The 13,374-nt window shown below is 48.8% G+C and overlaps 1 protein-coding gene across 1 annotated transcript in view; it reads left to right on the plus strand.

The window, feature by feature from the left end:
- Positions 1-12,680, plus strand: part of b3galnt2 (beta-1,3-N-acetylgalactosaminyltransferase 2) — a 37,028-nt gene extending 24,348 nt beyond the window's left edge. The window contains exons 8-12 of the mRNA XM_065007777.1: positions 2,300-2,483; positions 5,342-5,467; positions 10,436-10,595; positions 11,329-11,385; positions 11,686-12,680. Of these exons, the coding sequence (XP_064863849.1) occupies positions 2,300-2,483; positions 5,342-5,467; positions 10,436-10,595; positions 11,329-11,385; positions 11,686-11,826 (668 nt within the window). The 3' untranslated portion in view covers positions 11,827-12,680. The remainder of the gene's footprint in view (positions 1-2,299; positions 2,484-5,341; positions 5,468-10,435; positions 10,596-11,328; positions 11,386-11,685) is intronic.
- The last annotated feature ends 694 nt before the right edge of the window (positions 12,681-13,374 follow it).

Consider the following 13,374-nt stretch of genomic DNA (forward strand, 5'->3'; position numbering starts at 1 on the left):
GGAGAAGAGTTCATGCAGAAAATAAACAGACATTGTGGGCCTTTGTCAAAAATAGTGTACTATATAGGGAATAGGGTGCCATAGGGCTCTGGTCTAAAGTAGTGCACTATGTTTATTTTTTAAAATTTATTTCACCTTTATTTAACCAGGTAGGCTAGTTGAGAACACCTTTATTTAACCAGGTAGGCTAGTTGAGAACACCTTTATTTAACCAGGTAGGCTAGTTGAGAACAAGTTCTCATCTTATGGCCAAGATAAAGCATAGCAGTGTGAACAGACAACAACACAGAGTTACACATGGAGTAAACAATTAACAAGTCAATAACACAGTAGAAAAAAAGAGTCTATATACATTGTGTGCAAAAGGCATGAGGAGGTAGGCGAATAAATAGGCCATAAGAGCGAATAATTACAATTTTGCAGATTAACACAGGAGTGATAAATGATCAGATGATGATGTGCAAGTAGAGATACTGGTGTGCAAAAGAGCAGAAAAGTAAATAAATATAAAAACAGTATGGGGATGAGGCAGGTAGATTGGGTGGGCTATATACCGATGGACTATGTACAGCTGCAGTGATCGGTTAGCTGCTCAGATAGTTGATGTTTAAAGTTGGTGAGGGAGATAAGTCTCCAATTTCAGCGATTTCTTTTTTTTGCAATTCAGCAGAGAACTGGAAGGAAAGGCGGCCAAATGAGGTGTTGGATTTAGGGATGATCAGTGAGATACACCTGCTGGAGCGCGTGCTACGGATGGGTGTTGCCATCGTGACCAGTGAACTGAGATAAGGCGGAGCTTTACCTAGCATGGACTTGTAGATGACCTGGAGCCAGTGGGTCTGGCGACGAATATGTAGCCAGGGCCAGCCGACTAGAGCATACAGGTCACAGTGGTGGGTGGTATAAGGTGCTTTAGTAACAAAGCGGATGGCACTGTGATGGACTGCATCCAGTTTGCTGAGTAGTGTTGGAAGCTTTGTAGATGACATCGCCGAAGTCGAGGATCGGTAGGATAGTCAGTTTTACTAGGGTAAGTTTGGCGGCGTGAGTGAAGGAGGCTTTGTTGCGAAATAGAAATCCGATTCTAGATTTGATTTTGGATTGGAGATGTTTGGAAGGAGAGTTTACAGTCTAGCCAGACACCTAGATACTTATAGATATACACATATTCTAGGTCGGAACCGTCCAGAGTAGTGATGTTGGACAGGCGGGTAGGTGCAGGCAGCGAACGGTTGAAAAAAGCATGCATTTGGTTTTACCAGCGTTTAAGAGAAGTTGGAGGCCACGGAAGGTGTGTTGTATGACATTGAAGCTCGTTTGGAGGTTAGATAGCACAGTGTCCAAGGAAGGGCCGGAAGTATACAGAATGGTGTCGTCTGCGTAGAGGTGGATCAGAGAATCGCCCGCAGCAAGAGCGGGAATAGGGTGCCATAGGGCTCTGGTCTAAAGTAGTGTACTATGTAGGGAATAGGGTGCAGTAGGGCTCTGATCTAAAGTAGTGCACTATATAGGGAATAGGGTGCCATAGGGCTCTGGTCTAAAGTAGTGCACTATATAGGGAATAGGGCTCTGGTCTAAAGTAGTGCTCTATATAGGGAATAGGGCTCTGGTCTAAAGTAGTGCACTATATAGGGAATAGGGCTCTGGTCTAAAGTAGTGCACTATATAGGGAATAGGGTGCCATTTTGGACGTATCCCTTCTCTCTTATCACCCAGGATGCACCAGAATTCAATGTAGGATATGCTTCTTCTATACTGGATCTATTTGTCTTTTCTTTCTGTGTCTGTATGTTATCTATTCTCTCATTGTTTCTCCTCCTAGACATGGCCTGTCTGTCTGTATGTTATCTATTCTCTCATTGTTTCTCCTCCTAGACATGGCCTGTCTGTCTGTATGTTATCTATTCTCTCATTGTTTCTCCTCCTAGACATGGCCTGTCTGTCTGTATGTTATCTATTCTCTCATTGTTTCTCCTCCTAGACATGGCCTGTCTGTCTGTATGTTATCTATTCTCTCATTGTTTCTCCTCCTAGACATGGTCTGTCTGTCTGTATGTTATCTATTCTCTCATTGTTTCTCCTCCTAGACATGGTCTGTCTGTCTGTATGTTATCTATTCTCTCATTGTTTCTCCTCCTAGACATGGTCTGTCTGTCTGTATGTTATCTATTCTCTCATTGTTTCTCCTCCTAGACATGGCCTGTCTGTCTGTATGTTATCTATTCTCTCATTGTTTCTCCTCCTAGACATGGTCTGTCTGTCTGTATGTTATCTATTCTCTCATTGTTTCTCCTCCTAGACATGGCCTCCCTGTGGGAGGTGCTGCATGGCCGACAGGGGCGGATCCAGAGTCACGGCACCAGACTGCAGATGGAGGACAGGTCTCTGGAGCAGGAGGGTCTGCGATATGGAGACATAGTGTTTGTGGATGTAGTAGATACATACAGGAACGTGCCTTCTAAACTACTGCAGTTCTACAAGTGGTACGTACCCAGTGTGACTGGTCTAACCTCGCAACTACACCGCGAGAGTCGCGGTTTCCCTCTGTTAGCGTAGTTTTTGTTCTGCTACACCAGTAACATGGAAATGGACAGAAATCGTATAGTTTGGCTCTGCTGCTCGGGGCTGCTCTGGGCTACTCTGGGCTACTCGGGGCTACTCCCTTCACAGAACAGAGCAAACTGTCTCTAACCAGAATAGAAAGAGGAGTGGGGCGCCCCGGTGCACAATTGAGCAAGAGGACAAGTACATTAGAGTGTCTAGTTTGAGAAACAGACACCTCACAAGTCCTCAACAGGCAGCTTCATTAAATAGTACCTGCAAAACACCAGTCTCAACGTCAACAGTGAAGAGGCGACTCCGGGATCCTGGCCTGCTAGGCAGAGTTGCAAAGAAAAAGCTAAATAACAGGAAGATTGGGGGAAAAAAAGTGTTATGGACAGACAAATCTTAAGTTTTTGAGGTGTTCGGATCACAAAGAAGAACATTCGTGAGACGCAGAAAAGATGCTGGAGGAGTGAACCATCTGTCAAGTCTGGTGGAGGCAACGTGATGGTCTGGTGGAGGCAATGTGATGGTCTGGTGGAGGCAATGTGATGGTCTGGTGGAGGCAATGTGATGGTCTGGTGGAGGCAATGTGATGGTCTGGTGGAGGCAATGTGATGGCCTGGTGGAGGCAATGTGATGGCCTGGTGGAGGCAATGTGATGGTCTGGTGGAGGCAATGTGATGGTCTGGTGGAGGCAATGTGATGGTCTGGTGGAGGCAATGTGATGGTCTGGTGATGCTTCGGTGGAGGCAATGTGATGGTCTGGTGGAGGCAATGTGATGGTCTGGGGATGCTTCGGTGGAGGCAATGTGATGGTCTGGGGATGCTTCGGTGGAGGCAATGTGATGGTCTGGGGGTGCTTTGGTGGAGGCAATGTGATGGTCTGGGGATGCTTCGGTGGAGGCAATGTGATGGCCTGGTGGAGGCAATGTGATGGTCTGGTGGAGGCAATGTGATGGTCTGGTGATGCTTCGGTGGAGGCAATGTGATGGTCTGGTGGAGGCAATGTGATGGTCTGGGGATGCTTCGGTGGAGGCAATGTGATGGTCTGGGGATGCTTCGGTGGAGGCAATGTGATGGTCTGGGGGTGCTTTGGTGGAGGCAATGTGATGGTCTGGGGATGCTTCGGTGGAGGCAATGTGATGGCCTGGTGGAGGCAATGTGATGGTCTGGGGATGCTTCGGTGGAGGCAATGTGATGGTCTGGGGATGCTTCGGTGGAGGCAATGTGATGGTCTGGGGATGCTTCGGTGGAGGCAATGTGATGGTCTGGGGGTGCTTTGGTGGAGGCAATGTGATGGTCTGGGGATGCTTCGGTGGAGGCAATGTGATGGCCTGGTGGAGGCAATGTGATGGTCTGGGGATGCTTCGGTGGAGGCAATGTGATGGTCTGGTGGAGGCAATGTGATGGTCTGGTGGAGGCAATGTGATGGTCTGGGGATGCTTCGGTGGAGGCAATGTGATGGCCTGGTGGAGGCAATGTGATGGTCTGGGGATGGAGGCAATGTGATGGCCTGGTGGAGGCAATGTGATGGCCTGGTGGAGGCAATGTGATGGTCTGGGGATGCTTCGGTGGAGGCAATGTGATGGCCTGGTGGAGGCAATGTGATGGTCTGGGGATGCTTCGGTGGAGGCAATGTGATGGTCTGGGGATGCTTCGGTGGAGGCAATGTGATGGTCTGGGGGTGCTTCGGTGGAGGCAATGTGATGGTCTGGGGATGCTTCGGTGGAGGCAATGTGATGGTCTGGGGATGCTTCGGTGGCGGTAAAGTGGGATATTTGTACAGGGTAAAAGAGACCTTGATGAAGGAAGGCCATTTTGCAACACCATGCCATACCCTGTGGACTGCGCTTAATTGGAGCCAATTTCCTCCTACAACAGGACAATGACCCAAAGCACAGCTCCAAACTATGCAAGAACTATTTAGGGAAGAAGCAGTCAGCTGGTATTCTGTCTATAATGGAGTGGCCAGCACAGTCACCGGATCTCAACCCTATTGAGCTGTTGTGGGAGCAGCTTGACAGTATGGTAACTATTTAGGGAGCCAGCAGTCAGCTGGTATTCTGTCTATAATGGAGTGGCCAGCACAGTCACCGGATCTCAACCCTATTGAGCTGCTGTGAGAGCAGTTTGACAGTATGGTACGTAGTGCCCATCAAGCCAATCCAATTCAAGCCAATCCAACTTGTGGGAGGTTCTTCAGGAAGCAGGGGGTGAAATCTCTTCAGATTACCTCAACAAACTGACAACTAGAATGCCAAAGGTCTACAAGGCTGTAGTTGCTGCAAATGGAGGATTATTTTACGAAAGAGAAGGTTGAAGGACAAAAATTATTTTATTTATTATTATTTATAACCTTGTCAACTTCTTGACTATATTTCTTATTCGTTTTGCAACTCATTTCATGTATGTTTTCATGGATAACAAGGACATTTCTAAGTGACCCCAAACTTTTGAATGGTAGTGTGGTTATGTTGTCTGACAGGTGGGTTAATTCATGATCTGTTGTCTGATAGGTGGGTTGATTCATGACCTGTTGTCTGATAGGTGGGTTAATTCATGATCTGTTGTCTGATAGGTGGGTTAATTCATGATCTGTTGTCTGATAGGTGGGTTGATTCATGATCTGTTGTCTGATAGGTGGGTTAATTCATGATCTGTTGTCTGATAGGTGGGTTAATTCATGATCTGTTGTCTGATAGGTGGGTTAATTCATGATCTGTTGTCTGATAGGTGGGTTGATTCATGATCTGTTGTCTGATAGGTGGGTTGCTAACTCCCTGCTGTTTTATAGGTCGGTGGGAAACGCTGCGTTTGATCTGCTCCTGAAGACTGATGATGATTGTTATATTGACGTGGACAAGGTTTTAATGAAGATCGACCACAAGGGCCTGAAGAGACACAACTTCTGGTGGGGAAAGTGAGTACTGTACAGACGCAGTGTGGTAGACGGTGTCTGGATACAGACTCAGTGTGGTAGACGGTGTCTGGATACAGACACAGTGTGGTAGACGGTGTCTGGATACAGACACAGTGTGGTAGACGGTGTCTGGATACAGACACAGTGTGGTAGACGGTGTCTGGATACAGACACAGTGTGGTAGACGGTGTCTGGATACAGACACAGTGGGGTAGACGGTGTCTGGATACAGACACAGTGGGGTAGACGGTGTCTGGATACAGACACAGTGGGGTAGACGGTGTCTGGATACAGACACAGTGTGGTAGACGGTGTCTGGATACAGACACAGTGTGGTAGACGGTGTCTGGATACAGACACAGTGTGGTAGACGGTGTCTGGATACAGACACAGTGTGGTAGACGGTGTCTGGATACAGACACAGTGTGGTAGACGGTGTCTGGATACAGACACAGTGTGTGGTAGACGGTGTCTGGATACAGACACAGTGTGGTAGACGGTGTCTGGATACAGACACAGTGTGGTAGACGGTGTCTGGATACAGACACAGTGTGGTAGACGGTGTCTGGATACAGACACAGTGTGGTAGACGGTGTCTGGATACAGACACAGTGTGGTAGACGGTGTCTGGATACAGACACAGTGTGGTAGACGGTGTCTGGATACAGACACAGTGTGGTAGACGGTGTCTGGATACAGACACAGTGTGGTAGACGGTGTCTGGATACAGACTCAGTGTGGTAGACGGTGTCTGGATACAGACTCAGTGTGGTAGACGGTGTCTGGATACAGACTCAGTGTGGTAGACGGTGTCTGGATACAGACTCAGTGTGGTAGACGGTGTCTGGATACAGACTCCGTGTGGTAGACGGTGTCTGGATACAGACACAGTGTGGTAGACGGTGTCTGGATACAGACTCAGTGTGGTAGACGGTGTCTGGATACAGACACAGTGTGGTAGACGGTGTCTGGATACAGACACAGTGTGGTAGACGGTGTCTGGATACAGACTCAGTGTGGTAGACGGTGTCTGGATACAGACTCAGTGTGGTAGACGGTGTCTGGATACAGACTCAGTGTGGTAGACGGTGTCTGGATACGTTGACACGGTGTGGTAGACGGTGTCTGGATACGTTGACACAGTGTGGTAGACAGTGTCTGGATACAGACTCAGTGTGGTAGACAGTGTCTGGATACGTTGACACGGTGTGGTAGACGGTGTCTGGATACGTTGACACAGTGTGGTAGACAGTGTCTGGATACAGACTCAGTGTGGTAGACAGTGTCTGGATACGTTGACACGGTGTGGTAGACGGTGTCTGGATACGTTGACACGGTGTGGTAGACGGTGTCTGGATACAGACACAGTGTGGTAGACGGTGTCTGGATACAGACTCAGTGTGGTAGACGGTGTCTGGATACAGACTCAGTGTGGTAGACAGTGTCTGGATACGTTGACACGGTGTGGTAGACGGTGTCTGGATATGTTGACACGGCGTGGTAGACAGTGTCTGGATACATGATTCAGTGTGGTAGACAGTGTCTGGATACAGACTCAGTGTGGTAGACGGTGTCTGGATACAGACTCAGTGTGGTAGACGGTGTCTGGATACAGACACAGTGTGGTAGACGGTGTCTGGATACAGACTCAGTGTGGTAGACGGTGTCTGGATACAGACACAGTGTGGTAGACGGTGTCTGGATACAGACTCAGTGTGGTAGACGGTGTCTGGATACAGACTCAGTGTGGTAGACGGTGTCTGGATACAGACTCAGTGTGGTAGACGGTGTCTGGATACAGACTCAGTGTGGTAGACGGTGTCTGGATATAGACTCAGTGTGGTAGACGGTGTCTGGATACAGACTCAGTGTGGTAGACGGTGTCTGGATACAGACTCAGTGTGGTAGACGGTGTCTGGATACAGACTCAGTGTGGTAGACGGTGTCTGGATACAGACTCAGTGTGGTAGACGGTGTCTGGATACAGACTCAGTGTGGTAGACGGTGTCTGGATACAGACTCAGTGTGGTAGACGGTGTCTGGATACAGACTCAGTGTGGTAGACGGTGTCTGGTGATGTTGCCTGTGTTCAGTAGGAGTGCTGATCTAGGATCCTTTGAAGTTTATTTGGAATCTGTTCCTAGATCAGTTAGGGCGGCAGGTAGCCTAGTGGTTAGGGCGGTAGGTAGCCTAGTGGTTAGGGCGGTAGGTAGCCTAGTGGTTAGGGCGGTAGGTAGCCTAGTGGTTAGGGCGGTAGGTAGCCTAGTGGTTAGGGCGGTAGGTAGCCTAGTGGTTAGGGCGGTAGGTAGCCTAGTGGTTAGGGCGGTAGGTAGCCTAGTGGTTAGGGCGGTAGGTAGCCTAGTGGTTAGGGCGGCAGGTAGCCTAGTGGTTAGGGCGGCAGGTAGCCTAGTGGTTAGGGCGGCAGGTAGCCTAGTGGTTAGGGCGGCAGGTAGCCTAGTGGTTAGGGCGGCAGGTAGCCTAGTGGTTAGGGCGGCAGGTAGCCTAGTGGTTAGGGCGGCAGGTAGCCTAGTGGTTAGGGCGGCAGGTAGCCTAGTGGTTAGGGCGGCAGGTAGCCTAGTGGTTAGGGCGGCAGGTAGCCTAGTGGTTAGGGCGGCAGGTAGCCTAGTGGTTAGGGCGGCAGGTAGCCTAGTGGTTAGGGCGGCAGGTAGCCTAGTGGTTAGGGCGGCAGGTAGCCTAGTGGTTAGAGCGTAGGGACAGCAGGTAGCCTAGTGGTTAGGGCGGTAGGTAGCCTAGTGGTTAGAGTGTAGGGGCGGCAGGTAGCCTAGTGGTTAGAGTGTAGGGGCGGCAGGTAGCCTAGTGGTTAGAGCGTTGGGCGGCAGGTAGCCTAGTGGTTAGAGCGTTGGGCGGCAGGTGGCCTAGTGGTTAGAGCGTTGGGCGGCAGGTGGCCTAGTGGTTAGAGTGTAGGGACAGCAGGTGGCCTAGTGGTTAGAGCGTAGCGACAGCAGGTGGCCTAGTGGTTAGAGTGTAGGGACAGCAGGTGGCCTAGTGGTTAGAGTGTAGGGACAGCAGGTGGCCTAGTGGTTAGAGCGTTGGGCGGCAGGTGGCCTAGTGGTTAGAGTGTAGAGGTGGCAGGGTAGCCTAGTGGTTAGAGTGTTGGGCGGCAGGTGGCCTAGTGGTTAGAGTGTTGGGCGGCAGGTGGCCTAGTGGTTAGAGTGTAGAGGTGGCAGGGTAGCCTAGTGGTTAGAGTGTTGGGCGGCAGGTGGCCTAGTGGTTAGAGTGTAGAGGAGGCAGGTAGCCTAGTGGTTAGAGCGTTGGGCGGAAGGTGGCCTAGTGGTTAGAGTGTTGGGCGGCAGGTATCCTAGTGGTTAGAGTGTAGAGGCGGCAGGGTAGCCTAGTGGTTAGAGTGTAGGGACAGCAGGTGGCCTAGTGGTTAGAGTGTAGAGGAGGCAGGTAGCCTAGTGGTTAGAGCGTTGGGCGGAAGGTGGCCTAGTGGTTAGAGTGTTGGGCGGCAGGTGGCCTAGTGGTTAGAGTGTAGAGGAGGCAGGTAGCCTAGTGGTTAGAGCGTTGGGCGGAAGGTGGCCTAGTGGTTAGAGTGTTGGGCGGCAGGTATCCTAGTGGTTAGAGTGTAGAGGCGGCAGGGTAGCCTAGTGGTTAGAGCGTTGGGCCAGTAACCAAAAGGTTGCTGGATTGAATCCCCGACATGACAAGGTAAAAATATATCATTCTGCCCCTGAACAAGGCAGTTAACCCACTGTTCCCCTGAACAAGGCAGTTAACCCACTGTTCCCCTGAACAAGGCAGTTAACCCACTGTTCCCCTGAACAAGGCAGTCAACCCACTGTTCCCCTGAACAAGGCAGTTAACCCACTGTTCCCCTGAACAAGGCAGTTAACCCACTGTTCCCCTGAACAAGGCAGTTAACCCACTGTTCCCCTGAACAAGGCAGTTAACCCACTGTTCCCCTGAACAAGGCAGTTAACCCACTGTTCCCCTGAACAAGGCAGTTAACCCACTGTTCCCCTGAACAAAGCAGTTAACCCACTGTTCCCCGGTAGGCCGTCATTGTAAATAGGAGTTTGTTCTTAACTGACTTGCCTAGTTAAATGAAGGTTTAAACCAGGGGAAAACTGCCTACAGCCTAGACAGTTCTCCAGACTCATTTTGCTCAGAGCAGCTCCTAGTTAGAAAAATTCTAAGTGTCTGTCTGTCTGTCTGTCTGCCTGTTGGTCTGTTGTTCTTCCTACTGTGAGACAGCTAGGTGGTGGACCACATTGGGAAGTGTGTCTGTCTGTCTGTCTGTTGTTCTTCCTACTGTGAGACAGCTAGGTGGTAGACCACATTGGGAAGTGTCTGTCTGCCTGTCTGTCTGTTGTTCTTCCTACTGTTAGACAGCTAGGTGGTGGACCACATTGGGAAGTGTCTGTCTGTCTGTCTGCCTGTCTGTCTGTTGTTCTTCCTACTGTTAGACAGCTAGGTGGTGGACCACATTGGGAAATGTCTGTCTGTCTGTCTGTCTGTTGGTCTGTTGTTCTTCCTACTGTGAGACAGCTAGGTGGTGGACCACATTGGGAAGTGTCTGTCTGTCTGCCTGTCTGTCTGTTGTTCTTCCTACTGTGAGACAGCTAGGTGGTAGACCACATTGGGAAGTGTCTGTCTGCCTGTCTGTCTGTCTGTCTGTCTGTCTGTCTGTCTGTCTGTTGTTCTTCCTACTGTGAGACAGCTAGGTGGTGGACCACATTGGGAAGTGTCTGTCTGTCTGTCTGCCTGTCTGTCTGTTGTTCTTCCTACTGTTAGACAGCTAGGTGGTGGACCACATTGGGAAGTGTCTGTCTGTCTGTCTGTCTGCCTGTTGGTCTGTTGTTCTTCCTACTGTTAGACAGCTAGGTGGTGGACCACATTGGGAAGTGTCTGTCTGTCTGCCTGTTGGTCTGTTGTTCTTCCTACTGTTAGACAGCTAGGTGGTAGACCACATTGGGAAGTGTCTGTCTGATGTTCTTTCTTTCCCAGTTTCCGTCAGAGCTGGGCGGTGGACCGCATTGGGAAGTGGCAGGAGCTAGAATACGCCAGTCCAGCCTACCCGGCCTTCGCCTGCGGCTCGGGGTACGTGGCCTCCAGGGACCTCGTCCAATGGCTGGCCAGTAATGCAGAGCAACTCAAGGCCTACCAGGTACCGGGACCACACGGCACCAAACACTTTCAAAAAGAAAGGAGGACCAAGGCACTCTTCATATAATTAATTAAAATGCCTTTATTTGTATGGCATGTTCAATAGAAACGAAGTTTTAGAAATCTGGGGGGGATTTCTCACCCTTCCTGTAGGGTTGTGATTGGTCCATTTGCTGTCATCTAGTGGACATTTTGACCAATTGCCCTCAGCTATGTTTGGACTGTTGTTGTTCATGTTTTGCTGTGTTCTAGTGGACTATGGAATATATTGCTTTCTTATTCTTGACACTTCTCCCAGTCATATATAAGGTTAGAACTACCTTTCTAAGTGTTCTGATACTTCTAGCTTGGAGTTGTATTTTTATGATCACATAGCTACAGTATTTCACTTTTTAATGTGTATAGTATTGTTTACTAGGTGTGTCCAATCAATTTTGGAACCACTCCCTCTTCTAATTAGGGCTAATTGGAAAAGCTGTTCACAAGAGGACATTGTGTTATTTCTTTGTACTCCCTGACGAAGGCCATACAAATAAAGGCATTTTAATTAATTATATGAAGAGTGCCTTGGTCCTCCTTTCTTTTTGATGACCAATTTACTCCTTTTACCAAAGAGCACCTTCTGTCTACCAAAATGTACTATTGTGTCCCTTAGAAGCGCTTCCCTTCCTCCTCTTTCTACCAGAAAAGCAAGGCACCATTGGAGACTCATAATGTGTTACGTTTTGTTTCAGGGGGAAGATGTGAGCATGGGGATCTGGATGGCTGCTGTTGGACCACAGAAATACCAGGTAAAGAACCAGATGACACGACTATAGTAGAAATACCAGGTAAAGAACCAGATGACACTAGTATAGTAGAAATAGCAGGTAAAGAACCAGATGACATGACTACAGTAGAAATAGCAGGTAACATAGTATGGTAGCCTACCTGAAAACAGTCACCCTAACCAACAAGCTCGTGTTATTCTTGTCTTTCACCTTGGTTGTTAACACGAATTAGCATTGATAGACCTTAATAAACCTAACCCTAATTGTCTGACTGTTGTCTGATGGTTGTTGTTGTTGTTGTTGTTGTTGTCCTATCCCCAGGATGCAGGCTGGCTGTGTGAGAAGGACTGCTACCAGGACATGCTGTCGTCGCCCCAACACTCCCCCGAGGAGCTCCGCTCGCTCTGGGCTAGGAAGAGGGCCTGCGGGGACCCCTGTGGATGTCCCTGGGGACACAGCTAACGTTAGCTAACAGTCTGGGCAGGTAGTTAGCTAACATTCTGGGCAGGTAGTTAGCTAACAGTCTGGGCAGGTAGTTAGCTAACAGTCTGGGCAGGTAGTTAGCAAACAGTCTGGGCAGGTAGTTAGCTAACCGTCTGGGCAGGTAGTTAGCAAACCGTCTGGGCAGGTAGTTAGCAAACAGTCTGGGCAGGTAGTTAGCAAACAGTCTGGGCAGGTAGTTAGCAAACAGTCTGGGCAGGTAGTTAGCAAACAGTCTGGGCAGGTAGTTAGCAAACAGTCTGGGCAGGTAGTTAGCAAACAGTCTGGGCAGGTAGTTAGCAAACAGTCTGGGCAGGTAGTTAGCTAACAGTCTGGGCAGGTAGTTAGCTAACAGTCTGGGCAGGTAGTTAGCTAACAGTCTGGGCAGGTAGTTAGCTAACAGTCTGGGCAGGTAGTTAGCTAACAGTCTGGGCAGGTAGTTAGCAAACAGTCTGGGCAGGTAGTTAGCAAACAGTCTGGGCAGGTAGTTAGCAAACCGTCTGGGCAGGTAGTAACCTGTTCACCGCAAACAAGAGCCTTGTTGAACACAACTCTAGGTATCGTCTCAGTAGGATTGCTGATCTAGGATCAGGTTCCTCCTGTCCGTGTTAACTTATTAATTAAAAGGCTAAGCTGATCCTAGACCAGCACTCCGAGACGCTTGACACATACAGCCCTAGGTCTCTACAGTGTACAACACATTAGGAACACCTTCCTAATATTGAGTTGCACCTGTTCAAAAGCACTTAAATATTTTGTCTTGCCCATTCACCTTCTGAATTGCACACGTCTCAAATATATCTCAAATATATCAAGGCTTAAAAGTCCTTCTTTAACCTGTCTCCTCTCCTTCATCTACACTGATTTGAAGTGGATTTAACAAGTGACATCAATAAGGGATCATAGCTTTCACCTGGATTCACCTGTTTAGCCTGTCAAGGTAAGAGCCGGTATTCCTAATGTTTTGTACACTGAGGACTTCAGTGATTGACGGGGACAATGGATACTGGTTTCTGAACAGTGACATTTCCTGTCAAAAGGCAGGATACCGGCGTAACCAAATGTAAAGTGCTGAATGATGTGGGAGAGACACGGATGACCATGTTACGGTTCATTTAGTCAATTATTCTCCCAAGCTACTCCTCATCGTCAAGCCTCGTCAGTATTTGTAGATTTCAAACCAACACTGAATTTGTGTACTAGTTTTGACCAGAGCCCCCCTATATTACCCATCAAGTGCACTAGTTTAGACCAGAACCCCCTATATTAGCCATCAAGTGCGCTAGTTTAGACCAGAGCCCTCTATATAACCCATCTAGTGCACTAGTTTTGACCAGAGCCCCCTATATTACCCATCTAGTGCACTAGTTTAGACCAGAGCCCCCTATATTAACTATCTAGTGCACTAGTTTAGACCAGAGCCCTCTATATAACCCATCTAGTGCACTAGTTTAAACCAGAGCCCCCTATATTACCCATCTAGTGCACTAGTTTAGACCAGAGCCCCCTATATTAACTATCTAGTTTAGA

This window comes from Oncorhynchus nerka, linkage group LG23 (genome assembly GCF_034236695.1).
Source record: "Oncorhynchus nerka isolate Pitt River linkage group LG23, Oner_Uvic_2.0, whole genome shotgun sequence".
In the NCBI taxonomy this organism is placed as follows: domain Eukaryota; kingdom Metazoa; phylum Chordata; class Actinopteri; order Salmoniformes; family Salmonidae; genus Oncorhynchus; species Oncorhynchus nerka.